The sequence below is a fragment of the Neovison vison genome, chromosome 12 (genome assembly GCF_020171115.1).
Source record: "Neovison vison isolate M4711 chromosome 12, ASM_NN_V1, whole genome shotgun sequence".
Taxonomy (NCBI): domain Eukaryota; kingdom Metazoa; phylum Chordata; class Mammalia; order Carnivora; family Mustelidae; genus Neogale; species Neogale vison.
This window is the reverse complement of record NC_058102.1, coordinates 101708106-101728614: the sequence shown is the minus strand read 5'-3', so window position 1 is coordinate 101728614 and position 20509 is coordinate 101708106. Positions and strand designations below refer to the sequence as shown.

At 50.1% G+C, this 20509-nt stretch overlaps 1 protein-coding gene across 2 annotated transcripts; it reads left to right on the top strand.

Moving 5' to 3' along the window:
- The first annotated feature begins 544 nt into the window (after nt 1-544).
- On the top strand, nt 545-20064 carry AVIL (advillin). Of its 2 annotated transcripts, XM_044228384.1 has the most exons (21): nt 545-780; nt 2503-2576; nt 3153-3237; nt 4497-4571; nt 5266-5462; nt 6866-6974; nt 7064-7174; nt 7472-7674; nt 8267-8345; nt 8452-8550; nt 9445-9598; nt 9708-9808; nt 10289-10426; nt 10534-10692; nt 11784-11963; nt 13378-13523; nt 13752-13896; nt 15332-15520; nt 16162-16230; nt 17973-18089; nt 19450-20064. In XM_044228384.1, exons 3-21 carry the CDS (start codon nt 3172-3174, stop codon nt 19561-19563), a joined length of 2451 nt encoding a protein of 816 aa, XP_044084319.1. In that variant the 5' UTR covers nt 545-780; nt 2503-2576; nt 3153-3171; the 3' UTR covers nt 19564-20064. The 2 variants fall into 2 exon arrangements, with proteins under 2 accessions (XP_044084319.1, XP_044084320.1); XM_044228385.1 differs by lacking the exon at nt 2503-2576.
- Nucleotides 20065-20509: the final 445 nt, after the last annotated feature.

Here is a 20509-nt window from a genome sequence, read left to right as displayed (position 1 = left end):
GGCCCTCGTTTGGAACCAATTCCTTTGCCATCCAGGTGCTTAATAAGCATACAGTTGGTGTCCTATTGACTTCTGGGGGATGAACCAGAAGCCCTGAGAGACTTCATTCTCCCAAACCGGGATCCCCAGAACTGAGAGCCCATCAGGGTTCTTGGCACATAGTAGGCACTCAGATTTTGACTGGACTGCTGTATGGACCCCAAGGAAACCCTCAGGAGCAAAACAGGATGACACAATCCTGGCCACTCTCCTGGACTTCCCTCCCTCTGAAAAATGCCCAGAAGCTTCTCAAGGAGGCACTTGCTGGCCTAGACATCCCAGGCACTCAGGGGCAGCTCCGGCCCCTGCCTCCTGTCATCAGCATAATGCATCCATAGCTATAATACGGCAAATTTCCTATCCTCCCACCCTCTTTCCTGCATTATTGATGGGCTATGCACTTTAAAAAAAAAAAAATCAATTAGATCAGGGCGTGGAGCTGGAGTCAAAAGAGAAAAGCCTTTCAAGGTTCGCTCTTCTTGTTTCTGCTGTTTTGAATAGTAGATAAAGCTTCCCCTCTGGTTTGAATAAGTCAAGCCCAGGGCTAGGTTGGCTGTGATTGGCCAGGACTGGGAAAATGAGGTTAAGATGCAAACACAAGCAAATATAACCCCATGTCTATGCAGCCATTACTAAGCTAAGGCAGTGGGACCTGGCACCTCCCGACTTGGGGTGGTTCTCTGGTAGCCGCTGCTGCTCGCTGGAAAACAACTCAGAAGGCCCTGCGGGAGCGAAGGCAAGGTACAGTGGGCTTAGTGGGTGGGTGTGCATCAGTAGAGCAATCCTACTGAAGGAGGAAGAAAGGAAGAGGAGGTTGAAATTTCTGTGTCTTTGTCTTCTTGGATGATACTTTTAAAGGATTAAACCAGGAGTTTGTAACTAGTTTTGCAGACTTCCTGCTGAGCATTTAAGGCCCTTTTTAAGATTTTTTATTTATTTATTTGACAGACAGAGATCACAAGTAGGCAGAGAGGCAGGCAGAGAGAGAGGAGGAAGCAGGTTCCCCGCTGAGCGGAGAGGCCGATGTGGGGCTCGATCCCAGGACCCCGAGACCATGACCTGAGCCGAAGGCAGAGGCTTTAACCCACTGAGCCACCCAGGCACCCCTTTTTAGAAACCACTGAGGAGATAGGGCACTTTTTCAAAAGCTGGGAAATAAGGAGACGGCCCCATTCACCTAGCTCAGAAAGATGGTGTGGGGTAAGATAGAACCAGCTTCCTCTGCTTGGGGTCCATTTGCAGAGCTGTCTATAAGAATTGAGGGCCACTGGCTTTTAGCCTGGGATTTCAGAACCCCACCCACCCCACCCCAAATGTTTCTGGAGTGCTGGGGAATTAAATAAGGACTTGGGGAAGAGGGAGAGAGAAACAGCTTTGGGGGACTTCGATGTCACAAATGGAGTCACATTTTCCGGTGTTCCACTGAGGCAGGAAGTGCCGCCTTTGAGCGTGTCCTTTCTTTGGGGGGGGGGAGGGGCTTTGGCCCAGTGAGCTCCTTTCCAATCCATCACTTAAGTCCAGTCCCTACAGGGAAATGGGACTGCTTTTGGCCTCGGAGAGTCACAGCCCTCACTAATGCCAGCCGGTTGGGTTTTTTCCCAGGTTGAAACTTATCATTTTTAATAAATGAATTCATTGGCCCTTGTTCCCTTCCCCTGGTTGGGTCACAGCATTTGCCTTTAATGAATGAAATCTAGGGTCTGAGGAAAACCTGAACAAATATTTCCTGGCAGTTGGTAGCTGCACAGGGGAGGGTGGGGCAGCACAAGTTATCAAATTAAATCCTCAAACATTGGCTGCTCCGGAGTCACTGCCCTGCTTTAGCCTTGTTATCGTGGAACACAAAGGGAGTCTGGTTTTTTGTGTTTTGCCAAAGTCCATGCTAGATGGTGGCACAAACTCTCCAGAACTGACTTCATCCACCAGGGCTCAAGGATCAATGGCCAGACAGGCTCCTCTTAAAAGCGCATTATGCCTCTGGATAGCAAAACTCCGTGCAGCCCTTTCTGGGTGGGTTGTGTTTTGGGTTTTGTGTTTGCTTATTTACTTTATGTAAATCCACTAAGCACATCTTTTTTCCTATGCCTCTTGAGAGCCTTCGTCAGTTATAGGTATTACTGGAATGCAAGCTCCTTGAGAGCAAGAACCAGGCAGGCATTTTGATGATACAAAGCCGCCCCATGAGCATGAATGCGTAGATGTCCTTGCTAAGCCTAGACACGCCTTGAACACAGATGGTGCCCCATCCTCCCGCACTTCTCTCCACTTCCTCCCTCTCCCCACCCTGCCTTGTGGGTGGCCATGGCCACCACCAGCTCCTGCAGGTCTATGTGGGAGGGGACCCAGGGGGTGCCCCAAACTCGGTCCCACACCCCACTCAGCCATGTTACTTTCCCTCTTCTGCGAGGCACAGGGAATATATTTGTCAGAGGACAAAAGCAAGATGGGCTATTTGACTTTTAGGACTGTTTCCTTAAAAGAGAAAGTCTGGAAAGTAAAAGCCTAAAGAGGAAATCAAAGAATTGACAGCAGACCTGGTAAGTGAGGACCCTGGGCAGAGCTGGACGGGACGAATGAGAGAAGGCAGCCCCGCTTGGAGATACCCTGATACAAGCTTTTCTTCCCGCGTGCTACTGCAGGCAGACAAGTTTAGGAAGGGTTACACAACTTCCAAGTGACTAAAAGCGCAGGGTTTAGAGCCAGATACAGATTTCACTCTAGTATGTGACATCAGGCAAATTATTTAACCTCTCCAAACCTCAGCTAGCCTATGATGTAAGCTGAAAATCGACTCAGTTTATAAGAATTAAATGACGTAACATAAAGTGAATTCGCACAGTAGATAACCGTGGCTTTTACCAGAGCTCTTGACAAGGGAAGTGGCAAGGGGGAAGCTGACCTTCTTTCTGGGAGGAGCGCCCCCTAGTGCGGCCAGACTTACTGTGGGAACTTGGACAAGTCATTTCCCCCACTGCCGTGAAATGGTGCAGGCTGTCCCACGAGGACGTGGCAGGATGACTGACGAGAGACTAGGAGATGACTTAGGGGAAAAGCTGGACAGATGCCTGATGCAAGAGGCATCTCCCCTCCCACCTCACTCTGTGATGTTGCAGTCCTGGAAAGACGCGCGCCATGTCTCTGAGCAGCGCCTTCAGGGCTGTGGGCAACGAGCCTGGGATCATCACCTGGAGAATAGAGGTGAGCTGGGCTGCAGTCACACTTTCCTGATCACACAGGATCTGGGTGGGGGTGGTCTCTGGTCACCCGAGTCTGCTAAACGACAGCCCTGGTACTCCCTCAGTCTCCTGCCTTTGGAAACAGCAACGGGGCAACATCAGAGTCAACTTTTCCTATCCTTGACCCCTCCTGGGTGCTTGAAGCAGGTGGTGACAGGTGGAGGAAATGCTTTTAGCCCTGGAAAGCAGGGCTCCAAGCAAAATGAAGCTTGCCCTTTATCCTGCCATCTGCTCAGTGAGTGAGTCTGCACGTCCAGTAAATGCCCTAGAGAAATGGGTGGGGCCTGGGCCCACACAGGAGACCGAAGACTCCTGGCTGTTTCTGTCCAAAAAAGGAAACCTGTCTTTCACAGGGTCCCCTGGCTCCTGCCCAGTGTTAGTGGGGTGGGGGGAGGGGGAGCACGGAGGTTACTGCGTAGGTCAGGGTGCCTCTCATCACTTCCCCCACCTGGGCTTGAGCTCCTCCGGCTGACCTCGAGTTCCAGCAATCTAGCTGGGAACAGCCCTAGCCTGGGCAACCCCAGCTGTCAGATGTAAGAAACCCCTCTCCCTGCACCCCAGAACCCTTAAGGCTCCCTGTTTATTTCAAAATAGGAACTAAAAGTTACTTATGGTATATTTAACATTGTTACATTTAACACACGTGTAGAATATACATACCCAAGTATGACTACAGAAATCCCTGAGGCCATGTGAATGGCTCTCCTGAGACAAGCCATATGCGCGAGGAACCCATCAAGTCCTCACCCCCAGACTCCAATGCCGAACGCTGGGCGTGGTGCCCCACACACCGCTGGCACTCACCTCTCCTAGCCCCCCAGAACCCCCACGTTCCATTCACAGCCATAACCCTTGCCCGGCTCTGGGAGGTCAGGGTTGGAGAACTGTTGGAGACACTGGTGCAGGGGCTCAGAGTGGGATTCCACGCAGCTCTTCTCCCTGCAAAGGGCTGGAGGAGCTCACAAGGCTCCTCCCAGTATAGTGAGAGCAAGCAGGTGTTGGGGAGGGGGTAGGGTGAAGACAGGGACCCAGATTCAGCCCTGGGTCCACGCAGGCCGAGCTCAGCAGAAGCTAGAGGGGTGGGCCCGCTAATCCTGTGGCTGGCCACCATGCCCCATAGGATCAGCGGGGACATCTTCCCTACCTCTCCCCAGCCACCTGTGCCAAATGATGGAGGCTGGGGGGTGGGCAGTGGACTGTACACAGCCCTTGTCCTTCCAGAAACTGGAGCTGGCGCTAGTACCCCTGAGCGCCCACGGCAACTTCTATGAGGGGGACTGCTACGTCATCCTCTCGGTGAGCCACCCCCACCCCTGGTTCCCATGAGCTTCTCCCCTGAGAGCCATTCCTGGGTTCCACCGAGGCCTGTTGCCGGTGCTAATCCATTTCCTGGTATCACTCTTGACTCTCCCTCGGTGTCATACAGAACAAGCCCCCAGTTTGACTATCAAAGGCCATTCTTAGGGCATGGGGCCCTTGGTCTAAACCTCAGGGAGGACTCGGCAAGCGGCACCTCTCCCTCCCAGGGCCCAGCCCCCACGGTACGTGGTACGGAGGCCCACCAGGTAAATCCGAGGCCACGCCTTCAAGTGCTCATTCTAGTAGAGGGAACAGTATCACCCAGGAACGGTGCCAGCAGAGCCAGGCAGAGGGTCAGCTCGGCTCCGGGTCAGCACGGCAGTGCAGGGCGTGAAGGGCCAGCAAGGCCGGTCTGTGGCTCAGCTTGGAAAAGATCCCCACGGGTCTCCGTGTAGTCGGAGAACAGTAAGCTGTCAACTCTCGCCAAATGCGGGAGGACCTCTGGGCCCTGCCAGAGCTTGAGCCACATACCAGGTCTGGACAGGGGTGCTGCAGAGAGGGAGAGAGACCCAGAGCCTGCCTGCGGTGGGCCACGAGCCACCATGGCTGTGTTCTTCCCACGCCCAGGGGCCAGCAGCAGAGCAGGGGCTGGGTGAGCTGGCTCCTGACCTCATCTCTCTGGACACCCCAGACACGGAGGGTGGGCAGCCTCCTGTCCCAGGACATCCACTTCTGGATCGGGAAGGACTCCTCCCAGGACGAGCAGGCCTGCGCAGCCATCTACACCACGCAGCTGGATGACTACCTGGGGGGCAGCCCCGTGCAGCACCGAGAGGTCCAGTACCATGAGTCTGACACCTTCCATGGCTACTTCAAGCAGGGCATCATGTGAGTAGTTCCATCAGAGCCCGGACAGAAATGGCAGTTTACTAAAGAGGAAACCAAAAAGGCTAATCGGTATACGAAGAATCAGAGAAACACAGATTGAAATAAATCTATCACTTCACCTAGATCAGAGCAGGGCAGACTAGAGGGCAGGGCGGAGGCCAGCAGCGGCAAGGCTGTGGGGAAAGAGGAGACTGAGTGCCCCTCAGGGCGGCAGGGGTGGGGGGCGGCCTGAGGTGGGGGGCAGGGTGGAGGATGATCATGGCCCGCTATAGGGCAGTCTGCTGTCACTGAAGCCAGTCCCCCTCCAGGGTGTATAATTCAGGGGACCTCTCATGCACCCAGCTCCACAAGGGCTCATGAGCCAGAATGTTCACAGCGGTGTCAGGACTGGTCGTGTGAAGCCCTAAGGGCCCCTCACGGGGAGACAGGACGGGGAAAAGTACTGCATGGGTCCGGGCAGCAATGGGAGGCCGTGGAGGAGATGCCCTGCTGAGTAGTGGACAGCCCTTAAAAACATGGTACTTAGTGACCAAAGTAAGAAACGGGCCTGAAATATATAACAGTGCCAACTTCTGTTTTAAAAAAATACACACCCACAAAACAATAGGAAACATTTACCCGAATGAAAATAAAAAGGCAGTTGTTCTGTGGTTGGAGGGGGTGTCCTGTGGTGGGGAGAGGAATGGCAGAGCATACGCAGAGAAGAGGGAATGCATAAATACTGAAAACAGGAGAGGGGTCTTGGAAAGGACAGTGATAATGGTCCACAAACTGAGGGGTTTAACTCCAAACTTTGCACGTGAGATTGAAAACAAAAAGGAATTCCAAGGAGCTCGAGAGATGTGAGGCTGGTCCAAGGCGCTTCTTGCCGGTTGGCAGTCTTACTGACTGAGGACCTGCTGGGCACAGCATGCCCCATGAGTCACCAGAGAGCCCGCAGACCAATGTCCCATTGGATTTTCTGCTTGTCCTGCAGGTGCAGGGCATTTGGGATGGATGTGGGGTTGGGGGATACTTGGGGCCAGGAGATCAGACTCCCCAAGCAGGTTTGTCTTAAGACCATAGTGTCATGACTGCTTCCCTGTGCCCCCTCCTTGTCCCATGCTGAGATTCAGACAGTTGCTAGAACCAACGAAGCCCATGCTACGGGGTCCTCACCCCGTAGTGCTGGAACACTAGTCCTCCTAATACGTCAGCTTGAATGTCAGTCCTCTAGAGAGGACTGCCCAGACCACTCTGTCAAAAAGGCTGTCATGGAGTCTCCTTCTGGGGTGGCAGTTACTACCTTCTCTGTTTCCCTTGCTTATTTACTGCTGCCCCAAGGGCAGAGGCTGTGTCTATCTAACCAGTCTCCTCAGTCCCTAGCACCTAAGTAACTGGGGGTTATCTGGATATTCCCTCAGCTACAAGAAGGGGGGTGTGTCCTCCGGGATGAAGCATGTGGAGACTAACACCTATGATGTGAAGCGGCTCTTACATGTGAAGGGGAAAAGAAACATCAGGGCCACGGAGGTAAGCCCTGCCCACTGTCGGTCCTTGGCCGGGAGCCTCCCCACCAGGTACTTCAGAATTCCTCCTGAACGATGTCTCCTTGTCGGCAGGTGGAAATGAGCTGGGACAGTTTTAACCAAGGTGATGTCTTCTTGCTGGACCTTGGAAAGGTCATCATCCAGTGGAATGGCCCAGAGAGCAACAGCGGAGAGCGACTCAAGGTACGGTTCTTCCCAGTCTCGCCACCTTCTCTCCCTCAGGCCCACTCATGGGGTGTGCACTCTCTCAGTCGCCTCTTCCCGTCATCCTTCCTTGCTGACTCCCATGAGAAGACAGACCCCTGCCTTGGAGCAGATCTTTTTCAGAGACAGGCCAAGTGCCGAAGTCTGTGACTCACCCCGGGGTCTTAAGCGACAGAATAACTCCTGTGTCTGGGACCCAGGTCACTCCCCCCAAAAGCCAGCAAGTGCCAGAGGGTACTTAGGGGGACTGAGTGCTTCCTTGGGCTTCTTTGACAGGCTATGCTTCTGGCAAAGGATATCCGCGACAGGGAACGAGGGGGCCGTGCTGAGATAGGTGTGATCGAGGGAGACAAGGAGGCAGCCAGTCCGGAGCTGATGAAGGTCCTTCAGGACACCCTCGGCCGGTGCTCTGTTATCAAGCCTGCCATGCCCGATGAGATCATAGATCAGCAGCAGAAATCAAACATCATGTTGTATCAGTGAGTAACTAAACCTGGCTGCCGGCTGGAAGCTGGGGTAGCGGGTGCTTTGGCTCCTCACTTTGGGTACAGGCATCTGGCTTTATCTTAGGATTTTATGTATTTATTTGAGAGAGAGAGCACGCATGCACACGCACACACATGCAGGGAGGTGGCTCGATCCCAGAACCCTGAGATCCTGACCCAAGCAGAGCCGAAAGCAGACTGAGCTACCCAGGTATCCCCAGGCATCTGGTTTTCCTTTAATCCTTTTCAAATGCAGCTTGCAGAAGGAGCTCAGTGTTCCCTACTCAAGGAGGCAGCTATCTTCTGTTCTTGTCAGCAACCCTTCCTGGTCTCTTGAGTACTCTCTTCCTTTACTTGGGTCTATCCATGCCCAGGGATGTGGAGGAGATCATGTTCGGGAGAGAGATGCACCCAAGTGTCCTCCCAAGAACAGAATCCATCACACTCCTGTCTGCATTCAAGCCACGCCTGTCATAAGAGGTCAAACTTCATCCAGAAACTACTGAAACGAAGCCAACAAAATACCAAATTGACTGCAAGACGCTTTGCAGAAAAAAGGCACAGGCTAATTTCTCCTCTTTTCCAGTGTCTCGGACTCTGCTGGGCAGCTGGCGATCACAGAGGTAGCGACAAGGCCGCTGGTCCAGGACTTACTGAACCATGACGTGAGTAGAGTGTGGGTGAGTGCGGCTTCTGCAGCCAGACCTGGCTTCAGAGATCTTCCTTATGGTCCTGATTGGCTGTAACCATCTCTATCCCTGCCCGCTTCAGGACTGCTACATCTTAGACCAGTGTGGAACCAAGATCTATGTGTGGAAGGGAAGAGGAGCCACAAAGACCGAGAAACAGACAGCCATGTCTAAAGCCCTGGTAGGAGCTTTATGTGCGATATGTCCACAGAATTCTGTCAGGACCATGTCATATGTGTTCAGAGAGCCAGACGAGGCACTTGGGCTTACAACCTCACCATTACATACACGGACTTCAGTCAGATCCACAACCTGGGGATAAATCCAGGTTTGAGAGACAACTCCTGGGCTGTTCTGAGGGGTCAGTAGCGTTTGTAAGGCACTTAGAATGGTACCCGGCGGGCGCCTGGGTGGCTCAGTGGGTTAAGCCGCTGCCTTCGGCTCGGGTCATGATCTCAGGGTCCTGGGATGGAGGCCCGCATCGGGCTCTCTGCTCAGCAGGAAGCCTGCTTCCCTCTCTCTCTCTGCCTGCCTCTCCATCTACTTGTGATTTCTCTCTGTCAAATAAATAAATAAAATCTTTAAAAAAAAAAAAAAGAATGGTACCCGGCACCTACACCTGCTCAGTAGACAGGGCTGCTGCTATCGAAGGGGATATCACCTCATGGGCAACAGCCCTGTCCTCAAGGGGCCCAGGACGCTGTCCGGACCTACGCAGGTGAACCCAGCAGGATGCACTACACAGCAATAAATGAACAAATGAATGTGGCACAGAATCAATGGAGTGCATGAGGGCGGCAGGAACACAGTATAGAGGATCTCGCAAAAAAAAAAAAATAATAATAATAATAATAAGCATGACAGGCCAAGCCAAAGATAGGCAAATGTTCCCCTCAGTCCTTTCCCTGAGGCAGGTAACTTGGTGCCTAGACATGAGTGAGTTAGCATCTGACTCCGGCTCCCACAAGGGGACAGTCCCACCAACTGGCTTCCAAGGGGCGAGTCACCAGACAAGCAAAGAACCCAGGGCCTTCCCTGACTGACCTGCCTTTCGGGGTGTGGGGGGTGTCTTCAGCACTTCATCCAGATGAAGGGCTACCCCGGCAGCACCAACGTGGAGACGATCAACGACGGTGCTGAGTCGGCCATGTTCAAGCAGCTGTTCCAGAAGTGGTCAGGGAAGGACCAGACCGTGGGCCTGGGGAAAACTTTTGGTGTCGGTAAAATCGGTGAGACTGAGACTGCTCCCCTGGTGGCCTTCCCATGGCAGGGACTTTCTAGGAAGGCAGGCACAGACGCTCTTCACTCACCTGGCTTCTCCCAACCCCTCCTCTGCAGCGAAAGTTTTCCAGGATAAATTTGATGTGACTTTGCTGCACACCAAACCTGAGGTCGCAGCCCAGGAAAGAATGGTGGACGATGGCAACGGGAAAGTTGAGGTAAGTCAGGGATGGGCATCTCAGGGCGGGCAGCTGCGGCCCTCCTAGCCGTGTTGCTGGAGAGGCCGGAGGAGCCGGTGACTCTGCTCCGCTTTCACCTCTGGGAACTCAGGAGTCCTCTCTCAGGGGTGGCCACAGTCTGCCACGCTTTCCCACAACCCCTCAGGGAAGTGAGAGGCTGCTACCTCCCCCACCCCACCGCAGGCTATCATTGACTCCACTGGCAGAAACAGTCAAATTACCTCAGAGCCATGGCAGGGATGCAACTGAGCTGGAATGACCCAATTCTCCTCGGGATTCAAATCATGCAAACTGCAAATGGGAAAAGCCCTCACAACTGGGAAAGAAGAACCAGAGGGGGAAGCTGTGCTGTGGGTGGATGTTAGGGCCTCACCCACCTGGATTCTCATTCCCTTCGGGCGGCCATCTCTTCAAATAGGGACCCCATCTCTGGGAAATTGCGTCTTCTTCTGTGTCTAGGTCTGGAGGATTGAAAACCTGGAGCTGGTCCCTGTGGAGCATCAGTGGTATGGCTTTTTTTATGGAGGAGACTGCTATCTGGTTCTCTACACGTACGAGATTCATGGGAAGCCACACTACATCCTGTATATCTGGCAGGTAGGCCTGATGCAGGCTCTGAACTTGGGATCCCCATGCTTCCCCTGGGCACCAGGCAGGGGGGCAAGGGGTAGCCGGGACCCACTACTCCCCTCTCACCCCTGCAGGGCCGCCACGCCTCGATGGACGAGCTGACGGCCTCAGCATACCAGGCAGTGGAAGTGGACCAGCAGTTCGACGGGGCGCCTGTGCAGGTCCGAGTTGCCATGGGGAAGGAGCCCCGCCACTTCATGGCCATCTTCAAAGGGAAGCTGGTTATCTTTGAGGTGAGACCCCTCAGATAAAGTGACACCAGGAGCAGAAATACTCAGACGAGTAAGTCAGTCTGCGTGTAGGAGAGGAGGGACGGAGACCAGGGCCGGGGACAGACACAGACGAGAAGGTTAACCTCTCTGAGACATTCCCGGGAATCCCAGCTGCCCAGGGCTTCAAGTTCAAACTCTGCCTAGTTAACGTTCAAGTCTTTCATAATCTGACCCATATTACCCATGCAGGTGTGTCACTCTTAGAGCCCTAACGCACACTGCCCACCCTAGTGAAGGGGATCTCCCCATTAGTCCTCACGTGTGCCCCAGCCCTGTCCAACCCCGCCCCTGGATGTGCCCCTTCAAATTCAAGTCCCACTTCTTCCATGGAGCCCCTCGCGGAAGCAATACCAGGAATGTGTAATGTCATATGCTTGGTATCACACAGCCTGTGGGTAAGTCCTAGTCTTGTCATTTATTTACCAGGTTACAAAGCCTCAGTTTTACCATCTGTACCATAGGATAAAAAACACTTACTTCAGGGGTGCCTGGGTGGCTCAGTCAGTTACAGGGTCTGACTCTCGATTTCAGCTCAGATCATGATCTGGGGTCCTGGGAGATAGAGCCCCCCCATCAGGCTCCACACTCAGCAGGGAATCTGCTTGGAATTCTCTCTCTCTCTTTCCCTCTGCCCCTCCTCGTGGTCAGGAGCACATGCACTATCTCTCTTGCTCTCTCTCTCAAATAAATAAATAGCAATAATCGCGCCTGGGATAAACCTCATTGGCTACGATACTGCCACTGTGCAAAGCTCAAATAAATAAATAAATCTTTAAAAATAAATACCTATTTCACAGTTATTATGAGGTTCCACAAAATGATACGGGTAAGGCACTAGCCACAGAGTCTAATATACAATAAAAGTCTCAGAATGAGAGTTAATATTATTGGTACCATAATTCCAGCTCACCTGACCTCTCCCTGTTGGCATGGGAGCTCCCCAAGGTCAAAGGCAGTGTTAAATTCATCCATAATCTCTACAATGTCTAGCCCAGTGCTCTGTACACACAGTGCCCCTTAGAACCAGATTTGGCTTTTCTCCTTCTCTCTAGGGTGGGACTTCCAGAAAAGGAAATGCTGAGCCTGATCCACCAGTCAGGCTCTTCCAGATTCAAGGAAATGACAAATCTAACACCAAAGCAGTAGAGGTTCCAGCCTTTGCCTCCTCCCTAAACTCCAATGATGTCTTTCTGCTGCGGACCCAGGCAGAGCACTACCTGTGGTATGGCAAGGTAAGACAGCCGGGCCCAGGAGACACATCAGCCCAGTGGAGACCAGCCCTATGCTCACCTCCCTGTCAGCAAGGGTGAAGGAACTAAGGGGTAGGCTGGAGCAGTCCTCAAGAAGATGAGTCTTTTCCTAAAGGATCTGCCAGCATTCCCCAGGATTAGAAACTCCCTGACAGCATTGCTCATGCCCAGGAGATGCTCCGTAAACTTCTACACAGAGGGAGGCTGGATAAGTCAATCTTCCACACCAGTTTGCTGGATTGTAATGGGACAGGCATTAACATCGAACACAAACACTAAAAATGTGTTTTTTTTCCACTCAGAGTGCATCTACACTAAGCACCAGATTTGTTTTATAAATTGTTTTACCAAAATTGTCTTACAAAAGAGAACTGGACAGGGAAAATGCTCTGCACCATAGTCATCAGGGCAATGCTAGTGAAAACCCCAGAGATGCTGTCATATGCCTAGCAGAATGTCTAAAAAAAAAATGGACAATATCAAGTGCAGGTGAGGAGGCTGGGACTCGTGGGCATTGCTGGTAGGAATGCAGATCCAGGCTTTGGAAAATGATTTGATGGTTTCTTATAAAACACACACCTATGATCCAGCAATCCATGCCTAGGCTTTTATTTACCCATGAGAAAGAAAAATCTACCTTCACACAAATATACATGGCATCTTTATTCATCATGACCCAAAATTGGAAGCAATCCAAATGAAGAATGAAAAAAACAGTGGTATATTCCTATAGTAGGCTACTACTCAACAACACAAAGAAAAGAGCTGTTGATCCTCACCAGGGTGAATCTCAAATGTCCTCTGCTAAGTGAAGGAAGCCAAACTCAGAGGCTATCTAGTGTATGATTCCAATTATAGCATTCCAGAAAACGCAGACTGCAGTGATGGAGAACAGATTGGTGGTTGCCAGAGGTTAAGGATTTGGGGAGGGTCTGAAGACAAAGGGGGAGTAGCCTGAGGGAATTTTGGCAGGGCTGAGGCAATGTTCTCTAGCTGCATTTTGATGGCGATAACATGATTCTCTGTGTTGGTCAAGACTCATAGAACCGTATACCAACAAGAGTGAATTATTTTTAATGTAACTTAAAGAATAAATTTAAAATTTTTCTCTTAAAAAAAAAAAAGTCAAAAGGAGGTGCTGAGATTCCAACCGAAGGTGAAACAAAGGGGCCTCTGACCAACATCCACTGTGGGTTTCAGAGTCCAGTCCTGTTCTTTGCCACCATGCTGTTTTCCTCTCCCTATCGCTCCTTTCCCAGCACTAGACCAAACCTAGCTCCCTATCCTGAGCCACTGTGGCCTGGTAGCTGATCCAAGTACACTCAGGGTCCTCCCTCCCCAACATCCATGTGTCTGTGTGCGACTAACGCGTGTGCTCTCCTCATCCCACTCTCAGGGGTCTAGTGGAGATGAGCGGGCAATGGCCAAGGAGCTGGCCAGCCTTCTCTGCGAGGGCACCGAGGATGCTGTGGCCGAGGGCCAGGAGCCGCCTGAGTTCTGGGACCTGCTGGGAGGGAAAACTGCGTATGCTAACGACAAAAGGTATGGGAACGCGGTGTCACCTCCTACGGGCTCCCCCTGCCGCCCGGGTTTGTGAGCTGCACAAACTCTAGGATGCCTTAGAGTTTGAAAACCCTGATTTCTGGATGAACCACCAAACGCTACCCCTGAAACCAATACTGAAGTGTGTGTCAACTAACTAGAATTTAAATTTTAAAGAAACACACGATTTCTCAGTAGCTCAGTTCCTCTAAACAGACTGTATTGCAGACTACAGCAGGAAATCCTGGACGTGCAGCCTCGTCTCTTTGAATGTTCCAATAAGACTGGGCGGTTCGTTGTCACGGAGATCACAGACTTCACCCAGGATGACCTGAACCCAGGTGATGTGATGCTCCTGGATACCTGGGACCAGGTAAGACACAGCCAGAGAGCTTGGAACAAGTGACAAACCAAACATCCGTCAGTGGTGACCGAAGGAAGAGCCCACTTTTTGCCAGGGATAGGGAGAACAGAGTGTTGTTTAAAACTGACCACCCTGGGGAAATCAGTCCATCTGATCATCATGCACTTCTTTTTCTTAGAAGAGACAGCGACAGGCTCCACACTCAGCGATGGGCCTCTTAGGGAATATAGGGGCCTAAAGGGGAGATCTCCAAGGCAACCGCTCCCTAACACCCTATTTTCTTCAGCTCAGCTCAGCAAACATACTCAGCACTTCCTTCGTGCTCCAGTGACCGTGGGTAGGGTCACCAAGGTGAAGGGGCCATGCTCTCAGAGTCGACAGGCTGATGGAGGAGCTGGACGGAAAAATCTCATTTTGCTATGATGGAAGTATGGCGCCATGGGAGCACAAATTAGGGGCACTTAACATAGTTTAGGGGTTCAGAGAAGAGTTCCTGGAGGAGATGGCTTCCAGGCTGAATCTCAAAGGACAAGTGGGCATTAATCAGGTAGAGAGAGCATCCTGGGCAAAGGAAATCGCACAAGTAAAAAGCAAGGCATGGAATAGACTAGTCATTCAGGAACTACCGACAATATCATCAGACCATAAGATAGAGTAAAAGAGTTCGAAATGAAGCTAAGAAGTAGGTATAAGCCTTACCTACCATGTCAAGTTTGAATTTTATCGTGGCAAGCTATGGAAAGCAGGTGAATGACACAGTCCCTGTGCTTTCGACAGATCACCCTGCAAAGTGTGGGAGAGGAGGGACGGGGGGAAACGACAGAAGAATATGTACTGGGAGGCCAGTCAGGAGAGCACCGTGACAGTCGAGTAAGAGGAATAAGGGCCACCTCGGGCTGCACAGGGGCAGTGAAGTCAGGATGGAGGGAATGGTGACACATATGACAAATGTATAGGAGGGAAACAGCTGGCCTTGGTGACTCGCTGAGTACAGGGGCATCGAGGATGGCTCCCATGTTACTGCCCTCCGTGACTGGGTGGATAGCATTGACCAAGAATGGAGACACAGACACAAGTCTAGAAAAAAAAAGAGCTACATTTGGGGGTTCTGTTTGAACTTCCTAGAGACAGCCGGTAGTGGGGGGAGGTGGTATCTTGCAAGAAGCTGAGTTCAGGAAGCTGAAGTTCAACGAGAGCTCAGGACTGGACATGTAGATTTAGGAGATACATGTTTAATGAACATCATGAACAACGAGCTGATTCTGGGAAAAACCTTTCTCTGCTGAACAAATGAGGCTGGGAAAGTTCTCTGAGGCTGTGGTTCACTCATTTGCTGAACAAATGCAGCTGGGAAAGTTCTCTGAGGCTGTGGTTCACTGAGGAAGGGCACTTGGTACTTGGTCCTTGCTAAAAGCCCATTAAGACACCCCCTCTACCACAACAGGTGTTCCTGTGGATTGGGGCTGAGGCCAATGCCACAGAGAAGGAGAAAGCCCTTGCCACGGCCCAGGAGTACCTGCATACTCACCCCAGCGGCCGGGATGCCGACACACCGATCCTGATCATCAAACAGGGTTTTGAGCCTCCCATCTTCACAGGCTGGTTCTTGGCCTGGGACCCTCATATTTGGAGCGTAAGAACAGAGAGAATGGGGGAGACTTCCCTACTGCCCGGGAGCTCAGCACGAATAGCTCAGTGGGAAGGCGGGATACCTCCTCAAAGGCTGAATAAATCCAGGACCACATTTTCCCCACCCTTCTCCACTCCCTTGATTTATACTTTCCTTCTCTTTTCTGCCCACCACGGCACTAGGTCCAGTTAGAGAATTCCCAGCTTGTCTCAGGATTAAGCCATGTGTGGAAGTAACCAAAGGTTGAGAGAGTTTATCCACACACATCTCCTTTCTGAGCTTTACAACCGCCCTGACAGCTGAGGCAAACATTGCTTCCCATGTTAAAAAGGTGGAAGCTTAAGGGAAAGGGGATTTGTCCAAAGTCACTATTAGGAAGAAGCCAGGTTTTCTGACTCCTATTCAACTTCTCTGTCTTCTTCAGTCTTATATGGAGGGTTAGGGAACACCAGCAAAGAATGCAGATCAGGTTGAAGGACCTTCTGACCTGGTGTGGACCCAGAAAGGGGTATTTTTTTTTCTGCTTAGCTCTGCAATGTCTTCCGATTCCCCAGCTACTTTGCTTTCCTCAAGGGTAGACGAGGCCCGAGATGTCCCTCCCCCTGAAAGCAGCGCCTCGTCCTGTCTTGTCTCTTTTGTTTCAGGCAGGAAAATCCTATGAACAGTTAAAAGAAGAGCTGGGAGATGCCGCTGCTATCACGAGAATCACTGCTGTGAGTTGCATTTGCTCTTGGACAGAAGCAAGTCACACAGGCAGCTGGAGCCAGGGAGAAACCGTAAACGCTACAGACACAGCACAGGCGAAACCCTATCGTGTCCTCCTTAGTATCACTTTAGTGGGCTATTTGGATTTGAGGTCGTTTTAATCAATAGCAAAGCAGGCCTCAAAGCCAAGTTCCTCATTTTACTGCCTTCCAGAATTTAGAACAGACTTAATGCTTAAAAATATATATCTATCATATACATATATAAACATAAATATAAAGTTACATATCATATATATATATATATTTAAACATAGATATAAATAATTATAACCTAGGAATCACCTGTTATTATGGACTGAATGATTTTGTCTTCCAAAATTCATATGTTGAGCCCCTAGCCCCAAATGTGATGGTATGAGGAGGTGGGGCCTTTAGGGCGGAATTAATGCCCTTGAAGGGAACGCTATGAGCACTTGCTGTCTTGCTTTCTGTTATTTGAGGACACTTTGGGAAAATACCACCCACAAGCCAGGAAGCAGACACCTTAATCTTGGGCTTCTAAGCCTCCAGAACTATGAGAAATGAATGTTGTTTAAGCTAAAAAACAAACAAACAAAAACTACAAAAACTAATTTTATTATTCAGTTCCATCATTCAGGACAGACTAAACTGACTAGTAGTATTTTTCATAAATAAGAAGCTTCTAGGGGTGACAGGGTGGCTCAGTGGGTTAAAGCCTCTGCCTTTGGCTCAGGTCATGATCTCAGGGTCCTGGGATCGAGCCCCAAGTTGGGTTCTCTGCTCGATGGGGAGCTTGCTTCCCCCTCACTCTTGCCTGCCTCTCTGCCTACTTGTGATCTCTCTCTCTCTCTCTCTCTGCCAAATAAATAAATAAAATTTAAAAAAAAAAAAAAGAAGAAGAAGAAGAAGCTTCTAAGCCAAACGATGTGCTTACCAGTTTCTTTTCTTTTTTTTTTTTAAAGATTTTATTTATTTATTTAACAGACAGAGATCACAAGTAGGCAGAGAGGCAGGCAGAGAGAGAGGAGGAAGCAGGCTCCCTGCAGAGCAGAGAGCCCGATGCGGGGCTCGATCCCAGGACCCCTGGGATCATGACCTGAGTCGAAGGCAGAGGCTTTAACCCACTGAGTCACCCAGGCGCCCCTGCTTACCAGTTTCTGACTGTGAAGTCCACAAAAACTCATGCCATTGCCCCTACTCCAATGGTGAAAAGAAGTGCAGCCTCTGGCCAGGAAGCCAACAGCTCTTTAGCCTTAGGATGAACGCACTGTAGCGGACTCTGCGGCTCCATCCTTTGTGCTCTACAAACTCCAGATTCCAAAGCTAATGGCCAGGTAGCATCTTTAAAATGCGTTTAACAACAGGATGACTTCTATTTGAAGTCATTTAAAGGCTGGAAATGGGAGAGCCTAAACACCAGGCCAAAAGAAGGTCTGTGATCACAGTACTGAAATGAGATTTAAGCACAGCGTTAAGCCCAACTGCTTATACAGGATTTACCCTAGACTCACTGAATTAGTTTTCCCAAGATCTGACCCCCAAATCTGAATATTTTAGATTCCGAGATGATTCTGACAGGCAGCCAGCTTTAGGGAATCATTGCTCTAAAAGATGATCACAAAGGGGGCAGCAATATCAGCTGAAATGTTAAATATTATGCACACAGAACTTGAACTGCACAGACCCTGAACAGTCTTTCATCCTGCCTACGTTCTTATCTTACCTAGGACATGAGGAATGCAACCCTCTCCCTGAATTGTGAGCCAAAATATTACCCTCTGGAAGTCCTATTGAAAAATCAAAATCAGGAGCTGCCTGAGGATGTGAACCCTGCCAAAAAGGAGGTGAGTGGCTAAAGGAATTGTGTCTACTGGGAGTGGAGCTCTCCACAAGGGAAGCACCCGTCTCGGCACGTGGCCTAGGACAGCTCTGGCACATTGCTGGCCCTTCAACAGACATCTGAGCTACCCAGTAGCTCAAGACAAAAACCCAGGACTCCTTTTTTCCTCACCTCCCACATCAGTCCATCAGCTAGCCTCTGTCCATTCCTTCCCGTCTCTCTGCTGTCCAGCCATCACAGACTACTGCAGTAGTCCCCCAACCAGCTTCGACCCCTGTCCAACCATCAGTTCTCCCCCCGCATAACAGCCAATAGGCTTTTAAAGCAGACAAAACTGTTCTGTTCAAAACACCTCCAAAGGCTTCCCACTGCAAACAGAAAAGAATCTAGAATCCTTTCTGTGGCCTCTATGGCTCTACACAATCTGGCCCGCACCCACCTCTCTGAGGTCATCTCAGACCACTGGCCTCTACTCGCCACCCTCTAGCCAGGGGCTCCCTTTGTCTTAAACACACTCCATCCCAGCCTTTGAGCCCTTACACCACCTGAGACCCTTCTTCTCACAGATCATCACAGAGGTCAGGTCCTGGCTCCGAAGCTGCCTCCCTCCAGACAGCCCTCCCTGACCACCCTAACACTGCTTAAGAGCAAGGACCTTCTCTGTCTTGTTTACCTCCACGTTCTCTGCTTTTCAGCACCTGAAACAGTGCCTGGCATATAGTATGCTCTCTTGAAGTTTTGGTTAAATGAATTAGCACTTTGATATTGAATGAAAGCACTAATTTTCCCCTTGAAGGAACTGATTTGGGAAGGATCTCTGGATTTTGTACAGTGTCTTAGCTAACCAACTCTTAAGGATCTGGACTACAACTTTCTTGAAAACAGAAGCCATATCATAATAATTTTACTCAGATAGGAACTATTCAGTAAGCTTCAATAAATAAATGTTAGGAGAATTTTATGCTCTGAACAAAATCCACGTGATCAAGCATTCAAAATGTCTGAATAAAAAATGGTAGATAAGGGCACAAGGCAAGGAAAACCAACTCTCAATTTAGTTCTCCATTCAGCCAAAACCTGATGTCTAGGGATTCATCATATATAACCCAGTTCTTGTTGTTCTGGCAAAAATCTGGTACCAGGTGGGATACGAGAGCAGCAAATCTGGTCAGCTTCTACTCAGGCCAAAATGGGACTCCACAACCCAAGAACCCTCCAGTGAATAATTTAAGTGCATTACCCCCTTTCTGAAAAATTCCTTCTCCTTCCCCCTTCAAAGATGGTCTCTTGGCTCCACCTTCCCCCACCCTGTTGTCATTGAAGGGTGCCATGTCTTCCTAACTAGAGACTGTTTTCTCTCTTAGAATTACCTCTCTGAACAGGATTTTATTTCTGTGTTTGGCATCACAAGAGGGCAATTTGCTGCTCTGCCTGGCTGGAAGCAACTCCAAATGAAGAAAGAAAAGGGGCTTTTCTAAGGCAAGAAGCTATATGCCTATTGCAAGACCACAGAAGAGAGCAGAAAGAGCCAGTAACAGGAAAGAATTTATCTACCAATTTCTGCCTAATAGCCAACTACTTAATTTAGATACAGTAAGGTCTGCAAATCACAGCATGTTCTCTCCATCTTTCTCACCGCTGCTTCTGTAGTCGTTATAGACCTAAAATGTTAACTACCCACTTTTTGATTTTTGTGGCCTTCCAGCTAAAGTCTCAGCAGAAAGCACCACAACTGCAAGAATCCAGAGAAGTCAGAAAAGAAAAAGAAAAAAAAAGCTAAGTTTAAAGTGTTTAGTAATGGGGCAAGGACAAAAGGTTGTTTTAAATTGTTAAGATCGGTGTTTGCAAAATCTGTTTAACCCACCAATCACTGAAGGTATTTCTATCATCTACCCCAAGGGCAAAATCCAAATGCCCAAATCTGTATGTACCAGAGATTTTTAACTTTTCAAATAAAAATATCTGTATGAGCAAATGTAGTTCAGTATTTGGGGTTTGCCTGTTATGGTAATTATTTTGTGATGCAGGAGAAATGTCTCCATACTGGGGTAGGCAAGAGGCACTGCTGAGTGAGTTCTCTGGGTAACTGGACCACTGTGAAGTCCTGTTTCTGGCACAAGAATGCCAAAATCTGCCTTACAGCTGTCCAGGAAACCTCAGTCCCCACCCATCTCTACCCCATTATCCAAAAGAGAAACAGGGCCATGTGTTATTAATTTCAGTAAGGAGGCCAGAACCAGTGTGCACACCACAGCAGAGAGCCTTCAAAGCACGCCATAGACAGCAACACATGAACCACATTTTCCAGACGGCTCAGAGTTTGAGTCAACTCCCAAAGGATTCATGTGGCAGAAGTAACGTACCGGGGAACACACCAGGAGAGAAGCGCTGTCCAGGGCATCACAAAGTGTGCAGGAGCACTAA

Bases quoted from the DNA above. Each gene is read 5' to 3' on its own strand.
- AVIL (XM_044228385.1), top strand. From the start codon at position 3,172: ATGTCTCTGAGCAGCGCCTTCAGGGCTGTGGGCAACGAGCCTGGGATC. The intron at 9,809-10,288 runs GTAAGTCAGGGA...TTCTGTGTCTAG, and splicing joins ATGGCAACGGGAAAGTTGAG to GTCTGGAGGATTGAAAACCT. The intron at 13,524-13,751 runs GTATGGGAACGC...ACTGTATTGCAG, and splicing joins GCGTATGCTAACGACAAAAG to ACTACAGCAGGAAATCCTGG.